The 19,523-nt window shown below is 50.0% G+C and overlaps 1 protein-coding gene across 4 annotated transcripts in view; it reads right to left on the bottom strand.

Moving 5' to 3' along the window:
• The window catches only part of BSN (bassoon presynaptic cytomatrix protein), an 87,291-nt gene that overhangs the window by 38,566 nt on the left and 29,202 nt on the right, over positions 1–19,523 (bottom strand). For all 4 annotated transcript variants that reach the window (XM_064724476.1, XM_064724477.1, XM_064724479.1 and 1 more), the window contains exon 3: positions 2,778–3,584. In XM_064724476.1, coding sequence (XP_064580546.1) covers positions 2,778–3,584 — 807 coding nt within the window. The remainder of the gene's footprint in view (positions 1–2,777; positions 3,585–19,523) is intronic.

The raw sequence follows: 19,523 nt of genomic DNA, 5'->3' as shown, positions 1-19,523 counted from the left end.
TGGAAATTCTGGGCTCAGAGGCCCAACCCAGCTTCTCATGGGTGGGATGCTCTTGGAGCATCCTTCACCTGCATAAGAATCAGTTTACAGCAATAAGGGAAGCACAAGTTACCCTTCTCTTTGGGTGGCTCAGCACCTATGCAGCTCAGCCAGTGAGTCCACAGAAACCAGCACTTTTAGTATTTTCTCCTCTTTTGGTAGGTTTGAGTGCACTTGGCTGAACAGAGAGCTGGGGAGGAGGCAGCTCCTTGGATACCTCCCCAGGCAGCTGCACAGGGTGGGAGGGGACGGCAGGGACACAGAGCCTCCGACTCCATCTTTAGATCAGGAGTGGGATGGGAATGAAAATACCATGGCTATAATAACACATTTTTCCAGGGAAATCAGGAGTTTTAGGGGGTTGCAAATAGGGGCAACAGCCTTCCCCACTTTCTGGAAGTGACAATACAACTTTATTTGCAGGAAACACATGGTTTTAGCACTATTTTCCTACAAAACTCCATCCTTCTTCCAAAATCCAGGCCACTGTGGGCCATGCCCTCTCCCTCCCTGTGGCTGATGCTTTTTGGGCCCAGGGTGAAGCCTTGCCCAGGCTCCAGGGGTGTGTACAGAGCGTGCTGCCAACCTCAACCACAGTTCATGCTCCTCTGCACTTACCAGACTTGGGATCAAATCCCTCATTAGTTTTCACACAACTTCCAAGGGCAGCTTATAGCCAAGGTCCTAATTCATCAAGCAATTAATGGATCAAGCCTCACTACTTCAAAGAGTGAGTTCTGGTATTTGCATGAACCTCAGGGCTTGGGACAAGCCCATGTGAGCTGCAGGCAAAGAGAGATCAGACCACAGAGCAATTTTCCCAGAAGATCAAGCAAACCTAAAGCCCAACCACATTAACAGACCTTGCAATGCTTTCCTTTCCTCAGAAAGTTTTTGTTAAAAACATCTACAGCACAAGTGTTGCACTTCTTCCTCAATTCTTATAAAAATAAATCCCATAAACCAACCCAACCATGCAGAGCTGGACAAAGGTTCAGTATAAAGGGAAAGAAAACCCATGGCAGCCTGGGTAGGATCTTGCTGTGGGTCTTCACTCTGTGTGAAGGCTCACAGATGTTGCAGGGATGAGCTGCAGCAAGAAACACCAAGAGGAGCATACATGCCAGGGTGGGTTTGCCCAAGGGTGTCCAAAGGCATTTGCTGGAGAGCTCTGGCAACCTGGGCAGAGTCCAGCCTTCAAAATCTGAAATTTAATCCCAGGTGTCAGCTAGTGACCCTGGAGACAAGGGCTGGGAGAGCTCACCTTTCCCTGGTACATGCAGAGATCACCCCATTACTGGCTACAACCCAACCCCAAATTAATTCTCTAATTAATTAATTAGCAGCCAGGTGCCAGGGAGCGTTAAAGCCGTTTCACCAATCCATGAGCTTCCTGAAGCCTGGGAACACACTGCTGCCCAGGGGGAAGCCAACAGGGTTCAGCCCTACCCAAAGAACAAACACTTGGACTCTTTCCTCACTCAAGCCCCCGGGGCAGGGTGGAGGCAGCGGGGGAGCAGCAGCAGGAGCAGAGCACTGGCATTGCAAACAGCATTGTGTACACTGAGATGGCCCTTTGGGGGTTTGCACCTCCACAGACACTCTGGGAAGGCGTCTCCTCCACTGCCAACGTGACCATGAGTAGAGTAGAGCAGCAGCAGCAGCTTCAGGAAGAACAGAAAATTACTGGGTGTAATTGAAACCGCAGGGAGGAGCTAGGGACATAAAATGTAATTATCTGCCATGGAACACATCCAAGATTAGCAATCCTACTTCTGGTCATTTCAAGTTCCCATTAACTTCTCCATGTGCTGATGTTATCAATTCTGTGTCTTAACTGCGATATGCAGCACTTCCAGGAGCAAGGCCTGGGCCTCCTCTGGCCAGGGTCTCAAATCACTTGTCCAGGAGGAGGTGAAGGAAGATGTCCCTCCCTAGGTGCCAAGGTGGAAGGGCTAGGAGGATGCTCCAGCTGAACCACTTGCACCACTCTCCTCTCTAGGCACCAGTAGCTAGAACTGGCTAAGGTGCTTCTTTGGTGCTTGGGAAGATGATCTGTGTGGGCATCACAATTCAGAGACACTCTCAACTCTAACAGGTAAGACTGGGTGGACTTCAGACCATCTCAGCCTCTGTTCTCCTCTCCTCGCACTCCATCTCAGCAGGCTACAGAATTCACCATCCAATTCACATCCATACAACACTGGGCATTCCCACATCCACCCTATGCACAGCCCATTCCATTGTCCTGCACCCAGGCTCCTCTTGCTGAGGCCCTGACACTTTCTTGCCCTGTATCATCTTCCTTTATGCCTCACTATTTGAGAATGCAGGAGCTGCAGAACATCCCTCATTAGCCTCATCTCCAGTCTGCCCAAGGCCTCCTTCCACAGCAAGAGGAAGAGGACACAAATTGGTGACTGGCACTTGCATGACCTCACCCTTGGACACCTTTGGGGACAGGGGGCACTGCTGGGGGTGCCCTTAACAACAGCCATGCCTTGTTCTGTTCCTTGCATGAAATCAGTGCAGACATATGAAATCCATGTCTTTGCCAAGAGGTGAAGGACCATGGACTCCAGCCCTGCAGCTTGCCCCAGGAGGAAATTAGCTTCAGCAGTTCCTTAAAGGCTTTTTCATAGCCCTTTGAAAGCAAGCACCCCATCTTCTCTCCATTTTAAGCAAGGAGAGAGGACACACCCTTGGATCAGAAGACGCCCACCCCGGCACCCCCTTACCTCCACGAGGTGAGGCGTGGGGTTGAAGCCGCACATGTTGCAGACCTGCTGCCGGCAGGTGGTGCAGGTGTTGTAGTTGGGGGGCTCAGCGGAGCCCACGTTGATCTCAGCCTTGCAGAGGGGGCACGAGACCCTTGCTTTCGGCACTTCCTTTGGCTTGACACCCTGCTCGGCCTTGCCCGGCTTCGCCGCCGCCGCGGCACCAGCCCGGCCCTGCGCCCCGGGGGCTTTGGGCCCAGCCTCTTTGCTGGCGTCGCTGAAGACAATTTTTGGAGGCACTTTGCCAGGAGACGGCTGGCTCGGAGCAGGGGCCTCTGGCTGGACAGACATGAGCGTGCTGGCCTGGGTCAGGAGGGATGCCCCGAAGCCAAAGAGCTTCCCTGTGAGCCCCTCCTGGGGCTGCTCTGGTGCTCCAGCCCCGGGGGCCGGGGCAGCAGGCTTTGCCCCCGCATCTCCCGGCGTCTTTCTCTGCTCAGAGGGGGAAGGCTTGGCTTGCTGATGCTGTGGGGAGGCCCTGGCCTGATGCTGCGGGGAGGACCTGGCGGCCTCCTGAGGTTTTGGCTGTCCTTGGCCGTGCGGTTCCCTCTGCGGCGTTGCGGGCTGAGGTTTGGGTTGCTCCTGTGGCAGGGGGCGGGGGGCTGGCGGGGTCTTATCTGCAGCGGGGGGCTGTGGGTGCTTGGCTGGGGACTGGGAGGGGGACGGGGAGGGGGAGTGCAGCTGCTGCTGGCTCTTGGAGCGAGGAGCGGTGGTCATGTCCATCCCCAGCGCCCGCTGCATCTGGCAGTTCAAGCACAGCCATTCCTTCACCTGTGAGACAAGGAGAGGACAGGGGCAGTGAGTGATGGGCTGGTACAGCTGCCTGCAGGTAGCCCCAGCACACCCTTACCTCTCCCCAAACAGACCCCACAGAGCCACAGTCATCAGCCCCTGAAAGACATTTTGGTACCATGTTCTTCAGTAGCAGTACCTTGCAGTCAGGGCAAGCAGCCCCCATCTGTCACAGGTACCCACGGCACAGCATGCCAGCGTGAACGCCAGCTTTAATTAGCCTTGGGCTGCTTCCAAGGCTTCTGCTGTGAAGTGACTGCTTGCCATGAGGCTCTGCCTCTCCTGGGGGAAGAGGGGCCTTTCCCAGGCCTCACAGCTCCACCAACTCCCCAGAGCCCATTTTCTCCCTCCTGACCAGAGATACCAAAGAGAATAGCCAAGGCCAAATGAGGAAACACCACTGTGCCATGCTCAGCGCTTCCCTGGGGCTAGCAGAGATGGATTTTCTGGAATCAGTGCAATGACTATGATATTCCATCTCAAAATTTGGCTCTGGAATGCTACAAGGGAGTGCAAAGAGTGCTGCTCCTTGCACAATGCATCTGCAGTTCCAGGAAGGAAAGTGCAGGCTGGGGAGCAAAGGGTTAATTTTCACTCTCACCATGATGAACTTTTGCATGCAAATGAAAAATAGAACAGTTCCCTGGCTAAGTGGTGATAAACGAAAGACTTTCCCCACGAGAGATGTTCCCTGTGACACACTAATGTCTAAATTAAGTTAATTAAAGAGGCTGTAGAGCCTTTCCGTATGAGGAATCACCAGGATGCTCAGCAGCTCCACAAGCATTAATATACAGCACAGTCAGCAGGATGGCCAGGTCTGCTTGCAGAAGACTTCTCCAAGACAAGCAGCTAAGGTGGCAAAAAGGACCAGAACATTCCTAAAACCCAGAGCAGCACCCAGGACAAGCAGATGCAGAGCCTGGCAGGGGCAGGCAACAGCTCCTGGCCCTTGCACTCCCTGCAGGCTGCACATCCCACAGGCCTGCACCCACTGCACGAGGTGTGGATTTTCCTGCCTTTCATTCTGGAAGCCATCCCTTCATTCCAGTGTTACAGATCACCTCTAAGGCTCAGCCTAATCCCCACTGCAGAGACATTAATCACCTTGCCCAGTCCTGCAGCTCCAGGTCTGTGTGGCCTTTTGGTCCTACAGTGATTCATAACCTGGCCACAGGGTTTTTCCCCCTCCACTCCAATCACACAATAGGCACATTTTAACCTTTTTCTGCTCACAGGAGCTGCCTGCAGAGATGCAGTTGGGTGTTATTGTAGGTCTCATGATGGGACACGATGACAAGTCCTTGAGAGGTGAGGCAGATAAGCCCTAAATCCCTTGTTACAAGTCTCCTGCCCAGAAGGGTTCTCATAAATGCCAGCCTTCAAATAATAACTCTTAAAACTGAGGAAATTCAGATCAGCTAGGAGAGACGGGTTCAAATTCACGGGGGTGGATGAAACCTCCACCTGCCCACTGCACCCCTTCCCCTCTCTGCCCAGCACATGCTGGGTGCCAAGGCTTGGCATTGCCTCCAGCAAAGCTCTCCCCATCACCTTACAAGCCTGGCTGCACATCAGCTCTGTGCTTTTCCCAGACTTCCCTGTACTTGCTGAGCTCCCACGCCACTCTCTACACCAGCCTCCGCTCGAGTCCTTCCTTGGAGCCGAGGGAAAACAGCCTCAATTTTCCCCAGCAATTTTGTGCTACATTGTCGTTTCTCCAAGCTGTTCCAAAGGAGCCACATTATATTTAGTCCCTGAAAATAGTACTTCAGTTTTTATAATTTCTTAGGGTCTTGCTGTCTCTCTTCTGACATCCAAAATTTCTTGCGTTATTTTTGCTTTCACACCCCCTGGAATTTTTCCCCAATTCTATTTCAAGAGAGTGTCTACCAAAATCCCATCAGCTTTGCCCACCATCCCCATCAGCTCAAATTAAGGGAGAACCAATCCTTTCTATTCAGGTTCTTGTTCCCAGGATGCAAGAAATTCAAATCTTCCCTCTCCACATAATCTCCTTACCCGCACTTTAAGACCCTTGGTGAGGTGGAAACTGGGGGAAGAGGAGTTGCCCTCCCTCCCTGTGCCACACAGAGCCCCCCACCCTGCCCCTGGCCAAGGCTCCTCCAGGAAAACCCAGGCAGTGGGAGGCACTGTGCCTGGGCCACAGGAGCTGGGTAGGCTCATGGACAAGCCCACCAGGACCTCCCTCAGCTCAGGGCTGCAGAACAACGGGATCATTGTAAATGTCTCACTTTTCACAATGAACCTACCACCCAGACAGGAAAAAGCCAGGGGGTGTTTAGATGGGATAGGAGCATCCAATTGCCCTTGGTGACTTGGTGAGGAACTGCTGTGGAACATCTGTCCTGGGGAGCAGGAGAAAGCTGCAGGAAATACAGTGGGGTGTGAGCTCCCAGAGCAAGCATTTGAAATGTAAATTGAGTTGGGATTAGCACAAATTGCCTGGCCGGCCTCCACTGATGCAACTGATGACACACCGTGTGGGTTACACAGATCAAAGACAACTTAAAGGATGCTGCAGGGAAGATAGCAGAGGAAGGGCTGAGTTGTCTTGCCAAAGATCCTTCCCCCAAGGAGGAGAAAGGAGAAGGGAAAAGCTTGGGTGATAAAGAAATAGTAGGAAAAAATAATTCTTTTCATACTCTTTTCCCCCATTTCTCTCTACTGTTTTCTAGGCATCTTCCCCCTGCATGATGAATCTGAAGCATTTAGAGGATGGTGATGCAAATAATGAAATAATCCCATTCCATCTATTTCTGTGTCCTGTTTGCCCAGTTCCTCACCAAATCAAAAGTTTCAGGGGTTGGATTAGTAAAGATTTACACCCAGACTCTTCCTAGAAAGGATGGGAGTCCATCACTGGGGGAGATGGAAGAGATGCTAATGAGACAGATATGATGGACATGCTGTAATCACTGTCCTGGAACATTTGGGAACAAGAAGGATTACACTCGTTATGAGGATGAAGCATTTCCATCCTATTAGCAATCGAGAAGAACATCCAACAACATCTACCAGCACCAGAAGATATTTAAATTTGGCAGAACTGAATAATTTTGCATCCAAGAGCTCTAAGAGAACTAAGAAAACTGCTGTGTGCTGATGTTCATTTTTAAGAGGAAATTTTAGTAGGCTGTAAGAGTCTTCTGCTTGAAGAAGGCAAAGGTATGGCCTGCAGGGGACAGGGAGACAGACATCTGTCCAAGGCAGAAAGTGCAGAGAACTGAAGGACACACAAATATGCCCATCAACAGGGTTTAGGAAAAATAGGTCACAGCAAAGCAAACCTGATTTTATTCTCTGCACATCTGATATTAGTAATGCACAGAAGCAATATCCTTGATGTCCAAAAGGTGTTTTGACCTAGTATTGTATGACATGCTGACAAAAATAAAAAGCACTATAGAATATGAATAGTGAATATGCTAAATGGATTTCAGACTGGTTACCTGGCTGAGCTAGGGACAACAAGAATTCACCACTGCCAAGGTATCATCATCTCACTACAGGCAGCACCACTCACACACAGTGGGTTTGGTAAAACAACAGAATCAGAGTGGTTTTGGTTGGAAGGGACTTGAAAGATCATCTTGTTCCAGCTGCCCTTATATTAAATATCGATGAAGATGAGCCTCTACTGCCTGGCAAACCTGTGCTCAATCCATGCAGGAAGCCTGGAGCTGGAAGCAGGAGTGAGGAGGTGGCTGAGCCTCCTCTCCCAGCACCAAGGGACTCCTTCCAGAGCCCTGCACGGCTCCACACCGACATTTTAAGGAGATTAGTAAAACACTGCGGGAGATGCGGGCCGGATCTGTGAGAGCGATTCCAGGGATGCAGAAAATGTCTGGAATGAGAGAACTGAAGAGGTTGATCTTTTTCCTTTATCAAAGAGAAGATTAAGAAGTGACTTGATTACGATATAGCAGCACATTCAGTGGAAACAATATCAGGTACTAAAAGGTTGTTAATTAGGCAGAAAAAAGCATAAAAAGAACTAATGACTGGAAGTTGAAGCCAAATATATTAAGCATCACTTTTAACAGCAGATGTTTCTAACCATTAAAGCAAATTATACACATGCTGTTGGGCTCAGCAGAAGACTCAGGGAGGTAAAGCTTGCAGGCCTTTCATCTATAGGGTATTTTGTGCCTGTTCTGGTCTCACAAGCTTTGATAGCTTGAACCATCCCATCTGCATGGACATTTGGAATGTTTGTATCTGACACCTGACCTGCCCTAGCCTCCAAGCAGTTCCCAACACACCTACAACCACCAGCCTCACCTTTTCCACCACAGAGCCCTCCAACACCCCAGAATATTCCTCAAAACCCCCTTCCAAATCTTATTATTCCCCAATGCATGGGTAGGTCAGCAAGTGGCAGTGCTTGCTGGGTCACAGCTGGCAGATGTGCCTCCCCCCTCAGTGCTGTCCTGTGAGCACCAACCATTTGCAAATCCTGTTAGGAATGAAAACTTTCCAATCAGCGTTTTCTTTTAAAAAATTGCAGCAGGAATATCCACAGCATGTGCTGGCTCTGCCCAGTGCAGATTTAAACATTGATAAGAATTATAAATTGAATATACATATACACACACATGTATAAAATTACAGGCATGGTGGGCTAGATTGTGACCCTCTGCAGAGCAGGTACATAAGGGAGACCAAGATCTATCCCTGTGCACTGTGGTTTCCAAATCATCCAGAGAAACATCAAGAAAAGCACACGTTTAAAAGGGATCTGAAATGATACAGACACAGCTTGAGTCTGTAAGGCTTCTGCAGTTATTCTAACACCACTATTTTAGGAGACTATGTGAAAATAGCCCATCCCCAGTATTTGTTACCAGGAGATGTGAGGGAGTGCTGGTTATGTTCAGGTTGTTTTGTTCCCCTGTGGTAAGACAATACAGCTCTAAAAGTATCTCGAGTATAGAGTTCAGCCTTTGCAGTGGGCAGAAGCTTTAAAATGAGCACTGTAAGCAGAAAAAAATTGTAACTGAACATCCAAGATATTTTCACGCCAAAATTTAGGATTATAATTAAGAGTAATTCTGTCTTTGCTGAGGGTTGGTTATTTTGGACCATTTGGAGGTCACCCAGGATGTTATCCTACTACAGAAGAATAAAAAAAACAAAATGGAGAGACCATATTTAGATTACCATATTTATGACTTTGGAGATTTGAGATGGAATGGTTCCTCACCAGCTCTACCCATTTAGACCTCACTGCAGCCAAAGGCACCGACCTTGCTAGCTGTACATCCCCATGTCAGAGGAGGCTGCTGGGCTCAGGCCCTCTGACCTGCTTTAAACAATCATTTTAGACTGGGAAGAACAGGTCCCAAGTCATCTTGAGTCCAGCATGATCAATCCCACCCAAAGGTGACCATTTTGGACAGGACAGAGAAAAGAAGCTTTGTTCAGCAGAAGATACAACCCACATTCATCCTTTGGCATGAGATGTACAACGAGCTGAAAAAACAGCAACCAAGTTCATGGCAATTCAGAACAGAAAAGGAATGTGGGTTTTCTCCGAGTTGCCAAAAACCTGTGTATTCAATAATTCTACAAAACTGAAATCCTGAAAAAAGCCCCCAGCTATGTTTGGGGAGAGCACAACAGGGCCCTTCTGGCAGCAGCCCTTCAAATGCAAGAGCCCTGATGGGCCCCTTCCCCAGATGAAGCCACCCTCCAGCAGATGCACCCCAAGGTCAGAGCTCTCTCTGCCGTCTGCAGGCACCAGTATGAGTGTAAAAATAACCCCAGCTGGAACTGGGTAATGAAGGTACTGTGCTAATCAGACTAACAGAGAGGCTCAACAGCAGGATCACTGACTGGATGGAGACAGGTTTCATTCATGGCTGCTACTGGCTTATCCTGGAGGAACACTGCAACAGCCTGGCCTCTCCCAAGAGCTGCCAGTGCCCTGCCTAGAGTGTCCTTAAGTGTCTTCAGCTCAGCAGCTCTGCCTGCACATGAAGAATGTTGTCTCACAAAATCAGCAGTCAGCGAAACGTCCCTTCCATCCGTGCCTGCCGGGTCCAGTCCCAAGGAGCTCTCTGGGGGGCATGTCTCGTGTTTTACTCGTCACACTGCGCTCAGCCAAAGCCACAGACACACTCTGCAATTAAACAATATCCTGATCCAAGGGAAGAGGCAGAGCTAGAAGGCAGCCCTTGGCTAGAGAACAGAAGGAACAGCAAGTTGTGGGGAGCTGGGATACTGCTGGGAAGGCAGGAGGTGGGAATGGCTGCAGGAGAGCAGGGAAAGCTCAGCAAATCCTGGAGCAGCTGCTGATGCATGGAAAACACTAAAGGTACCATGTGAATCAGATTTCCTACACCATCCCAGACTGGAGTGCATGACAAATATATACCTTTTTCTGAAGTTTTAGGTTTGTTTAATAGCAAAATTAAATTCTCTCTGGAAGCATTTGCAGCAAAAGTTGGATGGGGCCATGAGCAATCTTGTCTAGTGGAAGGTGTCCCTGTCCATGGCAGGGGGTCGGAACGAGGTATCTTGAAGGTCCCTTCCAAGCCAAACCATTCCATGATCCTGTTGCTGAGTTCTACAGCAGCACAGGGACAGTTTGCCATGGAGCTCATGTGTGGAGGGCAGGAAAAGCAGCCCTGGTTGTTTGGATCAGTGCACAGCCCACATGCAAATGCAAAGAGGAGCCTGCAAAGCGTCTCGTGGAGGCTGTGATGTGGGGTATCAGCCAGAGTCTCACCTGAGGGGCACAGATAACCACCAGGAGATGGAGTCTCCTGAGGTGCCTTGGGAGGACCACGAGCAGCCCAGGGTGCAGGAGCTGTTGTGTGCCCAGGGCCAGGCTGCATGTCAAGACATCACCACAATTCACGCCTGCATCCAGGTGGAGAGGAGGCGGATGCAAACATGCAGGCAGCGTGGGCTGAAGCTTCCTGGTCCAAATCTAAAGCACAGTTTGAGGAGAATCCAGGGCTCCAGAGAAAATGTGCAATTAGGACTGTTTCAGCACTTAATTGACAGGGGAATTGGTCACAGAGGCACCGAGTCACTTGTCAAAAAGGCCACCTTATGCTCATCTTTATCTTCAAACATCTCAATATAAATAAAATCTAGTCCTTGGCACTCCTGCCCAGAAGGGGAAGCCACCGGAGCCGTCAGTAATCATCCTGCTAATGCTTGCCAGAAAATAATCAACTTGCTCGCTTGCTGGCGAGTGAGAGGAACCAACCCCCAAACTCATCTCCTTCTCTGCAAATAACAGATGGGAAAGTGCGTTTGTCCAGAGAATCGAGCTGCGAAATAAGACAGTGCCATTTCATCCTATGAGTCACTTCTCAAACAGTTTCCTTTCTCTGCTTAGCACTCCCTGAACCAACCCCAGGCTACTTGAGCGCATCTCCTGTCTCCAAAGGGTGTCAGGAGGCGCTGACCCCCACGAGGCTCTGCAGTTTCAAAGACAACCTCCAGCACCTGCACCTCGCTGCTTGGTCCATCTTTCCCTGCACCATGCAAGCACGGACACAGGGATGAAGCACACGACCAAAGGAAATAACTGCACGCCCAACAGCTCAGCAACTAACCTCGATCCGCCGTCACAGGCAGGACGGTGCTCCCCGGCAGCATCCCTCATGGCCAGCTCCTCAGGAAGTGAGAGCATCCCCTCCTTCCCTGCTTGCCCTCGCTGGCAGAGAGGAGCAGATGGGCAGAGCAAACCTTTCCAGCGCCAGAGCCAGCGCTGCTCCTCTGCTCCCCCCGGAGCGCGGGTCCCCCTCCAAACAAGGCGCTGCCTAGCTAAGCAAACCGGCAGTGCCGCCGCCCCAGGCAAAGGGACAAGTCCTTCCAGTTCATTAGGGAAGGTTTCTTGTGCGATTTGCTGCCTCACTAGCTCCTGTTTAGACAGCCTTTGTTCCTCGTCCGCAGGAGCGCATGAAAGATTTGGACGTCTGTACGTGCTGGGAGGATGCTGCTCCCTGGGCCGGGCAGAGCGCTCACCGCGGGCTTTGACCTCCCGAGCGAGCTCTGCACGCCGAGGTGCTCTAAGTGCAGCCCCGGGTCCCTCCGGCTCCGTAATGCAGGATTTCCACGGGAGCCCTCGGCCAAGGAAAGCCTAATGGCTTGCTTTGCCTTTTTCTGCTGCTGCTCCCGTGCCCTGCCGCCAGCCGAAGGACGGACGTCCTGAGTAACAGGAGCCTCCGGTCCTGCTCACTCATTGTCTCCTGCAGAACTAAAATAGCAGCCTGGGAGGGAGCACAGGAGCTCAAAACTTTCCATTCCCTGGTACCTCCTGCCCAAAGAAGAGGAATACATGAGGCCACGGGGCTCCTCGGGGTGTCATGTGCAGCAGCGATGCAATTCACAGCTATAATGCTATAAAGAGCACAGGCTCTCCCAGTAAATAGACTTGGAACAGATCAATTTAAAAGCAGCCCAGTTTCCTATTAGTAACACAGAATAAAATCATCCATTTACTGCATGGCTCACATTTATTCAGCTCTGAGTGGTCCCTGTTGTAGCCTTGCTCATGAGCTTCCAGCTCCTTTGGGAACCCTCCTGGACAGCTACAGCAATGGGAGATAATGGCTGTAGCTCAGGGACTTAACTAAACACTGTTGGGTATTTAAAGGTCCTTTCACCCCCAAACTTTGCACTACCTTGGCAGCATCAACATCTGAGTATAGCACAGCAGTGATGAGGGCAGAGAGGAGCGTGATCCTCTGACCCACGTGTCTAGGATGGAAGGTTTTAAACACTAAAAACAATTCTGGTGCTGGCATAAACAGCCCAAAGTGTTTTCAGAGACAGGGTTGCAGACCTGATGTTATGGTCTCACACCTTCTCCAGACTGAAGAAGCCAAGTTAAGTCTAATTTATCCTGAGCTGGTGTGTATTTATGAGTGAAGCCACTGGAATGAAAAACTTGTGTGAATGAACACATCATAGTGCATCAAAGCAGAGTGTATCTTCTGCCTTTCTTTTTTTCATGTTGTTGTTATTCTGGATTAAATATGTAACAAATGCTCTTGCAGAATTTAGGGCCTGAAGATAGACAAGCCACTGCACAATCTTTTTACATACCTAAACAGACTTAATTGCTCAATTATTCCAGATAAACACGATAAGTTGCCTGTCATGAATAATTTATAATCCAGCTAGCCACACAATCTGTGAAACACAAATCTATGGCTGCAGCAAAAGAAATGCAAGCAGATGCCATGATCCCAAGACACCCTTCTGGGTACTAAATGCTGGTCAAAGGAGCAATAGGCTGCCCAGGGCAGGTCTGATCTTCCACAAAACCCTTTGGACAGCCCAGACCTTCATCTGGGCTATTGCTGCTGAGAGGATGCAATTATTAACAAATGAAACAGGGACAAAGTATGGGTGTGCACCTTGGAGGAGACAGGCACAGCACACCCCCCTCCTGTGCATGGTCTGGTGTTCCATACAGCCCTTCCTGGCTTGTACTGGTTTCCCAGGAATTGCATCAGACGATGGGGATGAGCTGCAGAGCTGCAGTGAGGCACAGCAGGATGCAGTGCTGCAGGATGGGGGCCCACAGGGCCTGCCACAAGGGACAACACTCAGGGTGCCAGGGAAGAGATAAGGGAAGGAGCACGGCCAGGGGGAGGAAAGGTCCCATCCAGCCAGAACCTACCATGCTTGGATGGGAGAGCCCTGACAAGGCAACCTGGAGGGAGTCCAGAAGGAGGGTTAATCCTAAAGCCATGACAAAGCCACCCCAGGCAGCTCCTTCCCAGGGCAGAGGGGCAGGCAGCAGCTCCTGGCTCCAGTGACCCCAGACAAATGCAAGGGGCTTTCCCACAGGGCTCAGGGCCCTACCACAAACCTGCAGCCTCTTTATGACTCTGAGAAGCAGAGGAGAGGCACTGGGTTCATTTCCTCCAGCCTGGGCACCCCTTCCCAGAAATCGCACCAGCAACCTATTTTAAATAAATTAGAATAGGTTTTTTGTGTTGGAACTCCTTTCCCAGTCCAAATATATCTGGACATCCAAATACACCTGGCATAATGACATAAGTCATCATCTACTAAATAAAATTTACACAAGAATCTGCAAACAATTAGTTTGCATAGATACCTGTAAATCCACATCACTTTTGTGTTTTTATAGCTATAATTATTATTATTTTTATAGCTATTATTTAGCCTTGAAGAAGAGGCTACTTCACTGACAGCCAGTCTACAAGAGCAATCACCCTGTCATCAAAAAAATAAAAGCTAGTTGCAAAGCAAGATTAAAATTGGTCATTCAAATCATGATTTGATGAGAGTTGGAGTTGTTCAGCCTAGAAAGAGAAGAGTCTAGGGGCCCCTAGAGCCCCTTCTAGTACCTGAAGAGGCTCCAAGAGAGCCAGAGAGGGACCTTTCACAAGGACAGAAAAACAGGGAACAGCTTCACACTGACAAGAGGGCAGGAATGGAGAGGATATTGGGAAGAAATTAATTACTGTGAGGGTGCTGAGGCACTGAAACAGGATGACTGGGAAAGCTGTGAACTTCCCATTCCTGGACATGTTCAAAGCCAGGTTGGATGGAGCTTGGAATTGCCTGGTTTAGTGGAAGGTATCCCTGCCCACAGCAGGAACTGGAATGAGATGAGCTTTAGGGTCCCTTCCAACCCAAACCATTCTGGGATTCTAGTCTATGATATTTTGCTTGCTGAGCTGAAGTCAGCATTGTCATGGAGATGTAAACCATTACACCAGAAAGGTGAATAAACTCTTAATGAAAAAGAATCCTGCTACTTGAAAGATTGTCTTTTCTGTCACAACCCAAGCCAAAATTTGAAGTGACCCCATTCAGGAGCTTTCTGCAGCCTTCCTGAATGGGGGCCCACAGGATTACCATAGAGTAACCTGCTTAGGACATCTCAGCACAACTGAAAACCCTGGGCAAGCTTACAACAAAAGCCAGTTTAGTTCAGCTCAAATAAAGGGTCAAGTACTCAACTGCAAGACTACAAACTGCTACAAAAAAGAAAGGCACTGCAATAGAAATCACTCAGGTAAAACACCAAAAATACTGCAGAGGCAATTGCTCTTCTAGGGCTTCTTAGCTTTCCTTTGAAACACCCCCAACAAGCAGCACACAGGCAGTGCCAGCTGCAGTGCTCCATGTCCATCCAGACAGCAAGAAAACTAGAGGAGCAAACTGCACAATTCAAGCTGATTTCACCCTGCTTTGATTTGCTCCAATGCCAATCAGAAACCCCTTCTGGAGAGCAACACTTAAACTTGTTGTCATGCCCTGGCTGTAAAGCCAGGTGTAATCACCACGGGACTGACTCTGATGACCCACAGGGCTCATTTTATGCAGGTGACACAGCAGCAGTGACCACAGCTCCCCTCACTTTCAGGGGTTCAGCTGGAGAGATCTTGCCTCTGATTTTTAAGTATCATGCATCAAAACACCCAGCTGAACAGTGGGAGCCAGGCTGACTGCAAGCAATCAGCCCCAACCTGCCTCAAACCGGGCAGAGAAGGCATGGATTGGCCAGCAAGCGGCAAGCAGCAGGATCCACGCACCAGGAGGGAAAAACATTTGATATCCAAATAAACACCACCTTCCCAATAGCTTTTATCTGCCCACAGCCGTGTCTGTTGGCGTGGGCTGACTCCTGGCACGCTGCAGAGAGAGAAAAGGAGGAGCAGGTCTGAAGCACGGGGTGCAGCAGGCGTTGGGATGCGGCACAACACACGGCACATGGGGATGCTGCTCTTTGGTGCACAGTGACCTGCTCCCAAAGGGTGAGGGTCCTGCCATGCCAAGATCTTTGCTTCCCAGCAGGATGCAGGCTGGATGGCACTGGGCAAGTGCCTGCAGCTGGAAGACATGGGAAAAGGCACTGGAGGGAGAAGAAGGGTGACTCGGGGTAAGAGCTTGAGCTGGCCAAAATCATTAGGAAGGGCACGGAAGATTTCAGTTTTTACTGTAAGAGTGACATTGCCCAATTTTGGCTCTTGGTTGGAGATCCCTCAGTGCAGAAGAGCTCTTCAGAGTTCTCCACATGACATGTCATTCAAAACCATCAGATCATGAGACTTTTTGGGGCAGAATTGCAAAAACCTTACATCCAGGATCTGCATAAAGCATTATTATTCCAACATCTCCCCCTGGTTTCAAAAGGGACTTAGCACCTGGAATTAGTTATATTTCAGAAGTTGCTGATTTTTTTTTCTTCCTAATTCAATAAAGCAGTAACAATTGTCTGCTGAGAGCAAGTAGTGGGATCCCAGAAGCAGCTCAAAGACAGATGGCAGCAGCAGCATGCCTGTTTGGGGATAATTCTCAAAGCACTCTCCAATTTGAAAGCCACAATCATATCAGCTGGAAAATTAACATGGCAGGTCACAACATAAGGTAGAGTGCGTCAAAATAAATTTCAGGGCATTAGCTGGCCTGGCCCAGAATCTCCATACTGACTTGGTACTCCAAGAAGAATCAGGATTCATGTTCCAATCTCCCAAAGGTCCCTTGAGCAGGTTGCTGAGGAGATGACAGCACCATGCATGGGGTACAAGGGCTCACTTTAACTGGGCTTCACCTTTTGGGATGGATCCCAGAACTGTTGGTCTTGCACTAACATACTGTGCTCCATCAAATACTGAGAGTATTTGCTTTTCTCAAAGCTTGAAAGGTTTTGCAATACATAGAGCATGTGGGCAAAACAGAGGCAGGTGAACCCAAGGACAGGCCTCTCCTACAGTAAGTATGCTTCTTATTTCAGAGGAATCCAGAAATACAGGTAATTCAACTCTTTCTCAGGTCCCCAGAGTAATTTTACCACAGACCACTAGTTTTTAGCCAAACCTCTTCAATAGACCTGGTATTTTATCTGGTGGGCATCATACTGAGAACAGAGGTTCTCAGGGGAAAGGGCAGCAAGCAGTGCCTTCCAGGAGATCAGAACAGTCTTGTGGGGAGGAAGGGCAACATGGTATACCTGAGAGAACAGGAACGTCTGAACAGAACCAGTGAGCAGCTCAGAGCCATGACAAAGCTGTTTTTGGAGGAGCCTCATATTCAAGGAGTCACAGGAACATGCCCTTTAGAACTTCTAGGGTATTATTCTGCAATTAGAGGGGAAAAAAGCCCAAAACTAAAACCCCAAGGGGAGCTTTCACTCCTAGGTCCAAGCCCAGCAGCGCCCACTCCATCCCACCCAGCTGGGTGCAGCACTACACGTGCAGCCCTGTACGTTTGCGTCCTTAGCAGGTTTTTAATGGGGAGCGCTTGCTGATCCTGCGATTCCTGCAGAGCTGAGCTACGAGCAGTGACAAGCTCATTTGCTCTTTGGGGACAGGGCTTCAAATAGCTGCTGGCTTGTGGCAATGAAAAGGGGCAGAGCGCTGCCTGCGACTCCGGCAGCCGCGCTGTGACTGATGCAAGCGCCGGCTGGAGCGCTCTGATAAGGACTTGGATGATTCAGAATAATCTGGGCTTTGCTGAACAGATGAGCCCGAGTGTTTGTGCTTCTGCTTCCGTCTAATGGGAATACTGGGCTGTGCTCATTGGAAAGGGGAGAGGGTGGCTGGAGGTAGGAGGGCACCAGAACTTCCTCTCTGTAGGACTGGTGGGCACATCTCTCCTGCCTGCTGCTCAGGTCTCTTTCTTTCATTGAGGTCTCCAGTTTGAGGGTCTGGCCAGTTTGCCCCCTCAGCTTGGACATAGCAAGGGGGTGGCAAAAGAGCTGAGGAGGGAGCAAAACGTCAATGTAAAAACTTCTCATCCTGAAGGTTTTTTGCAATGCTGCTGCACAAACAGCTGGGCTCGATTAAGATACAGGAGATGGGCATCAAAGTGGGCAGGGCAGGGAGCAAGAGAGAAAGGGGAGGGACACACTTGTTGTTTTTCAGGCTTCAAAAACAACTTCTAGCTGGTGTAGTGCTGCGTTACATACATGCCTTAACTCCTGACAAACCTTTAATCTCACCAGCCTGCTGCATAGTCTACTCCCATTCCATTAAGATCACATTTTGCTCCCTGGATTTCCAGAGCCATTCTAACAATTTGGCTTTGATTTACTCAAAGCAGAAAGCCATGCCACCGGCACAGTCTATTTACAACATAAACTGACTCCAGAATGGAAATATCCCCCCTTCGGCTGTCCTTGATCAAAAGGTTTGTAGCTGAGATAAAACACCATTTAAATCAGAGTTAAAACAGTCAGTTTTCATAGTCTGTCAGCACCATACCCCTCAGATCTGGGCTGTCCATACCATATCTCTGAAAAAAGCTGGGTATGGCAGGAGGGTGAGGTCTGGGAGCAAGGCTTGAATTAAGATGGTGAGAAATACCTTTGCAGGCATAACTGCTGTTCCACAAACACCTCACTTCATACACAGGACTGCTTTCAGAAATCTCTGAGGCTTTTCAGCCCACCACACTATGTAAATCCCTTTTTAGCATCTAAATGTGACCATGGCCAAGAGACAGGGCCAGAAAGAAGCAAGGTGGTTCATTGTGGTGGGAGCCCACACAGCTCTAAAAATAGCACTGGTGATCAGCTAAATTCAGGTGACAAGAGACACTGACAAGATGCCACCACCTCTGTCTTTAAGGACCACACAGACCTTGGATGTCACTATAATTCAAGGTGGGAAGAGCCATGTCACAACATCTCCCTTGCTGGGGTTGTCCCACTGCGCACCCCTTGCTGCACCAAAGACGCAGACCTGGGACAGCGCCGTAGGGGTGGGTGCAGAGTGGGTGCTAAAGCGCCTGACACCCTCCATTACAACCACCCTGCTCTCTGCAGCTTGTAGAAAGCCCGTAAATAGGAATGAATTCAGCTAGGATTAACTCAATCCCCATCAAAGCACTGAAAGCTCTTGAAGTTTCCTCCTAAGCGCTCCCCGAGGCAGCGCAGCGTTCCGGCAGCAAACACACACCACAGAGCGGAGCCCAGCGAGGGCTGGGCTGCACAGCCCTGCGCAGCTCCGGCTCTGGGGCTGCGGCGAGTGCGCCAGAGCAGCTGAGCGACTCCAGCACTGAGAGAATTCACACACTCGACCCGCAGGAAAACCTGGGGCAGCACCCGTGTCAGCAAAATATCCCCATCCACCACCACGGGCTGTAAGGGATCCTATCCCTCTGCCCGGGGATGTTCAGGACTACGGAAGCAAAGCTCTCAGAGACAGGGAGCCGCTGACTCGGTACCCTGCTCCACGATGGAAAGCTTGACAGCCGCTTCCGATCCTCAGCTGGCTTTTCTTTTTAATGATGAAGTGATCTGGGAGTTGGAAGCCAGAGGAAAACCATGTCTCATCCAAGCAAACAGCTTGTTGTAACTCAATGTACCGAGGGAAGGCGGGCGCGGGGCTCAGCCCGTGCGGCTCGCTGGGCTCGGCATTTATAAAGCGAGAGCAAAGGAGGGCACTTGCCATCCCTCGGGAGGGCTCCTCTTCTCTTGCAGTTGTTTTAATTACCCCTCTGCACCGCAGCATGGCTGCAGCCCGCGGGAAGCCAGGCTCTCCCGTGCCCTCCGAACAATTTCACGTGTCACCACAGCGCCTGCCGGGTCCCCACGGCTCAGCCGAACCTGCCCTGAGCAGAGAGGACCCACCCCGAGCAGCACCAGCCCCCTCAGCCACCAGCAAGCGTTTAGCAGAGATCTTCTTTGACATTTTCTGCCAGCGAATTTTGCATTATTTGAATCATCCACGCAGAGCACAGCAAAAGGCGGCACATCGGGAGAAACAGCCAGAATTACTCATGAGCTTTTTCTTTTCACGGGCTCTAACTTGAATTGTGATCTGTCAAAGAGATGAGTCGCTCGTCATTGTGGATGGCTGGGAGAAGCTCCTGCTCGGGCTGCAGCAGGGGCCAAAAGGCAAATAAGCCATTTCTAAACAGAAAGGCTCAGCAACAGCAAGTGTGCTA

Source organism: Zonotrichia leucophrys, chromosome 12 (assembly GCF_028769735.1).
Source record: "Zonotrichia leucophrys gambelii isolate GWCS_2022_RI chromosome 12, RI_Zleu_2.0, whole genome shotgun sequence".
Taxonomy (NCBI): Eukaryota; Metazoa; Chordata; class Aves; order Passeriformes; family Passerellidae; genus Zonotrichia; species Zonotrichia leucophrys.
Note: the sequence above shows the minus strand (reverse complement) of the source record. Positions and strands in the feature narration are given on the sequence as shown.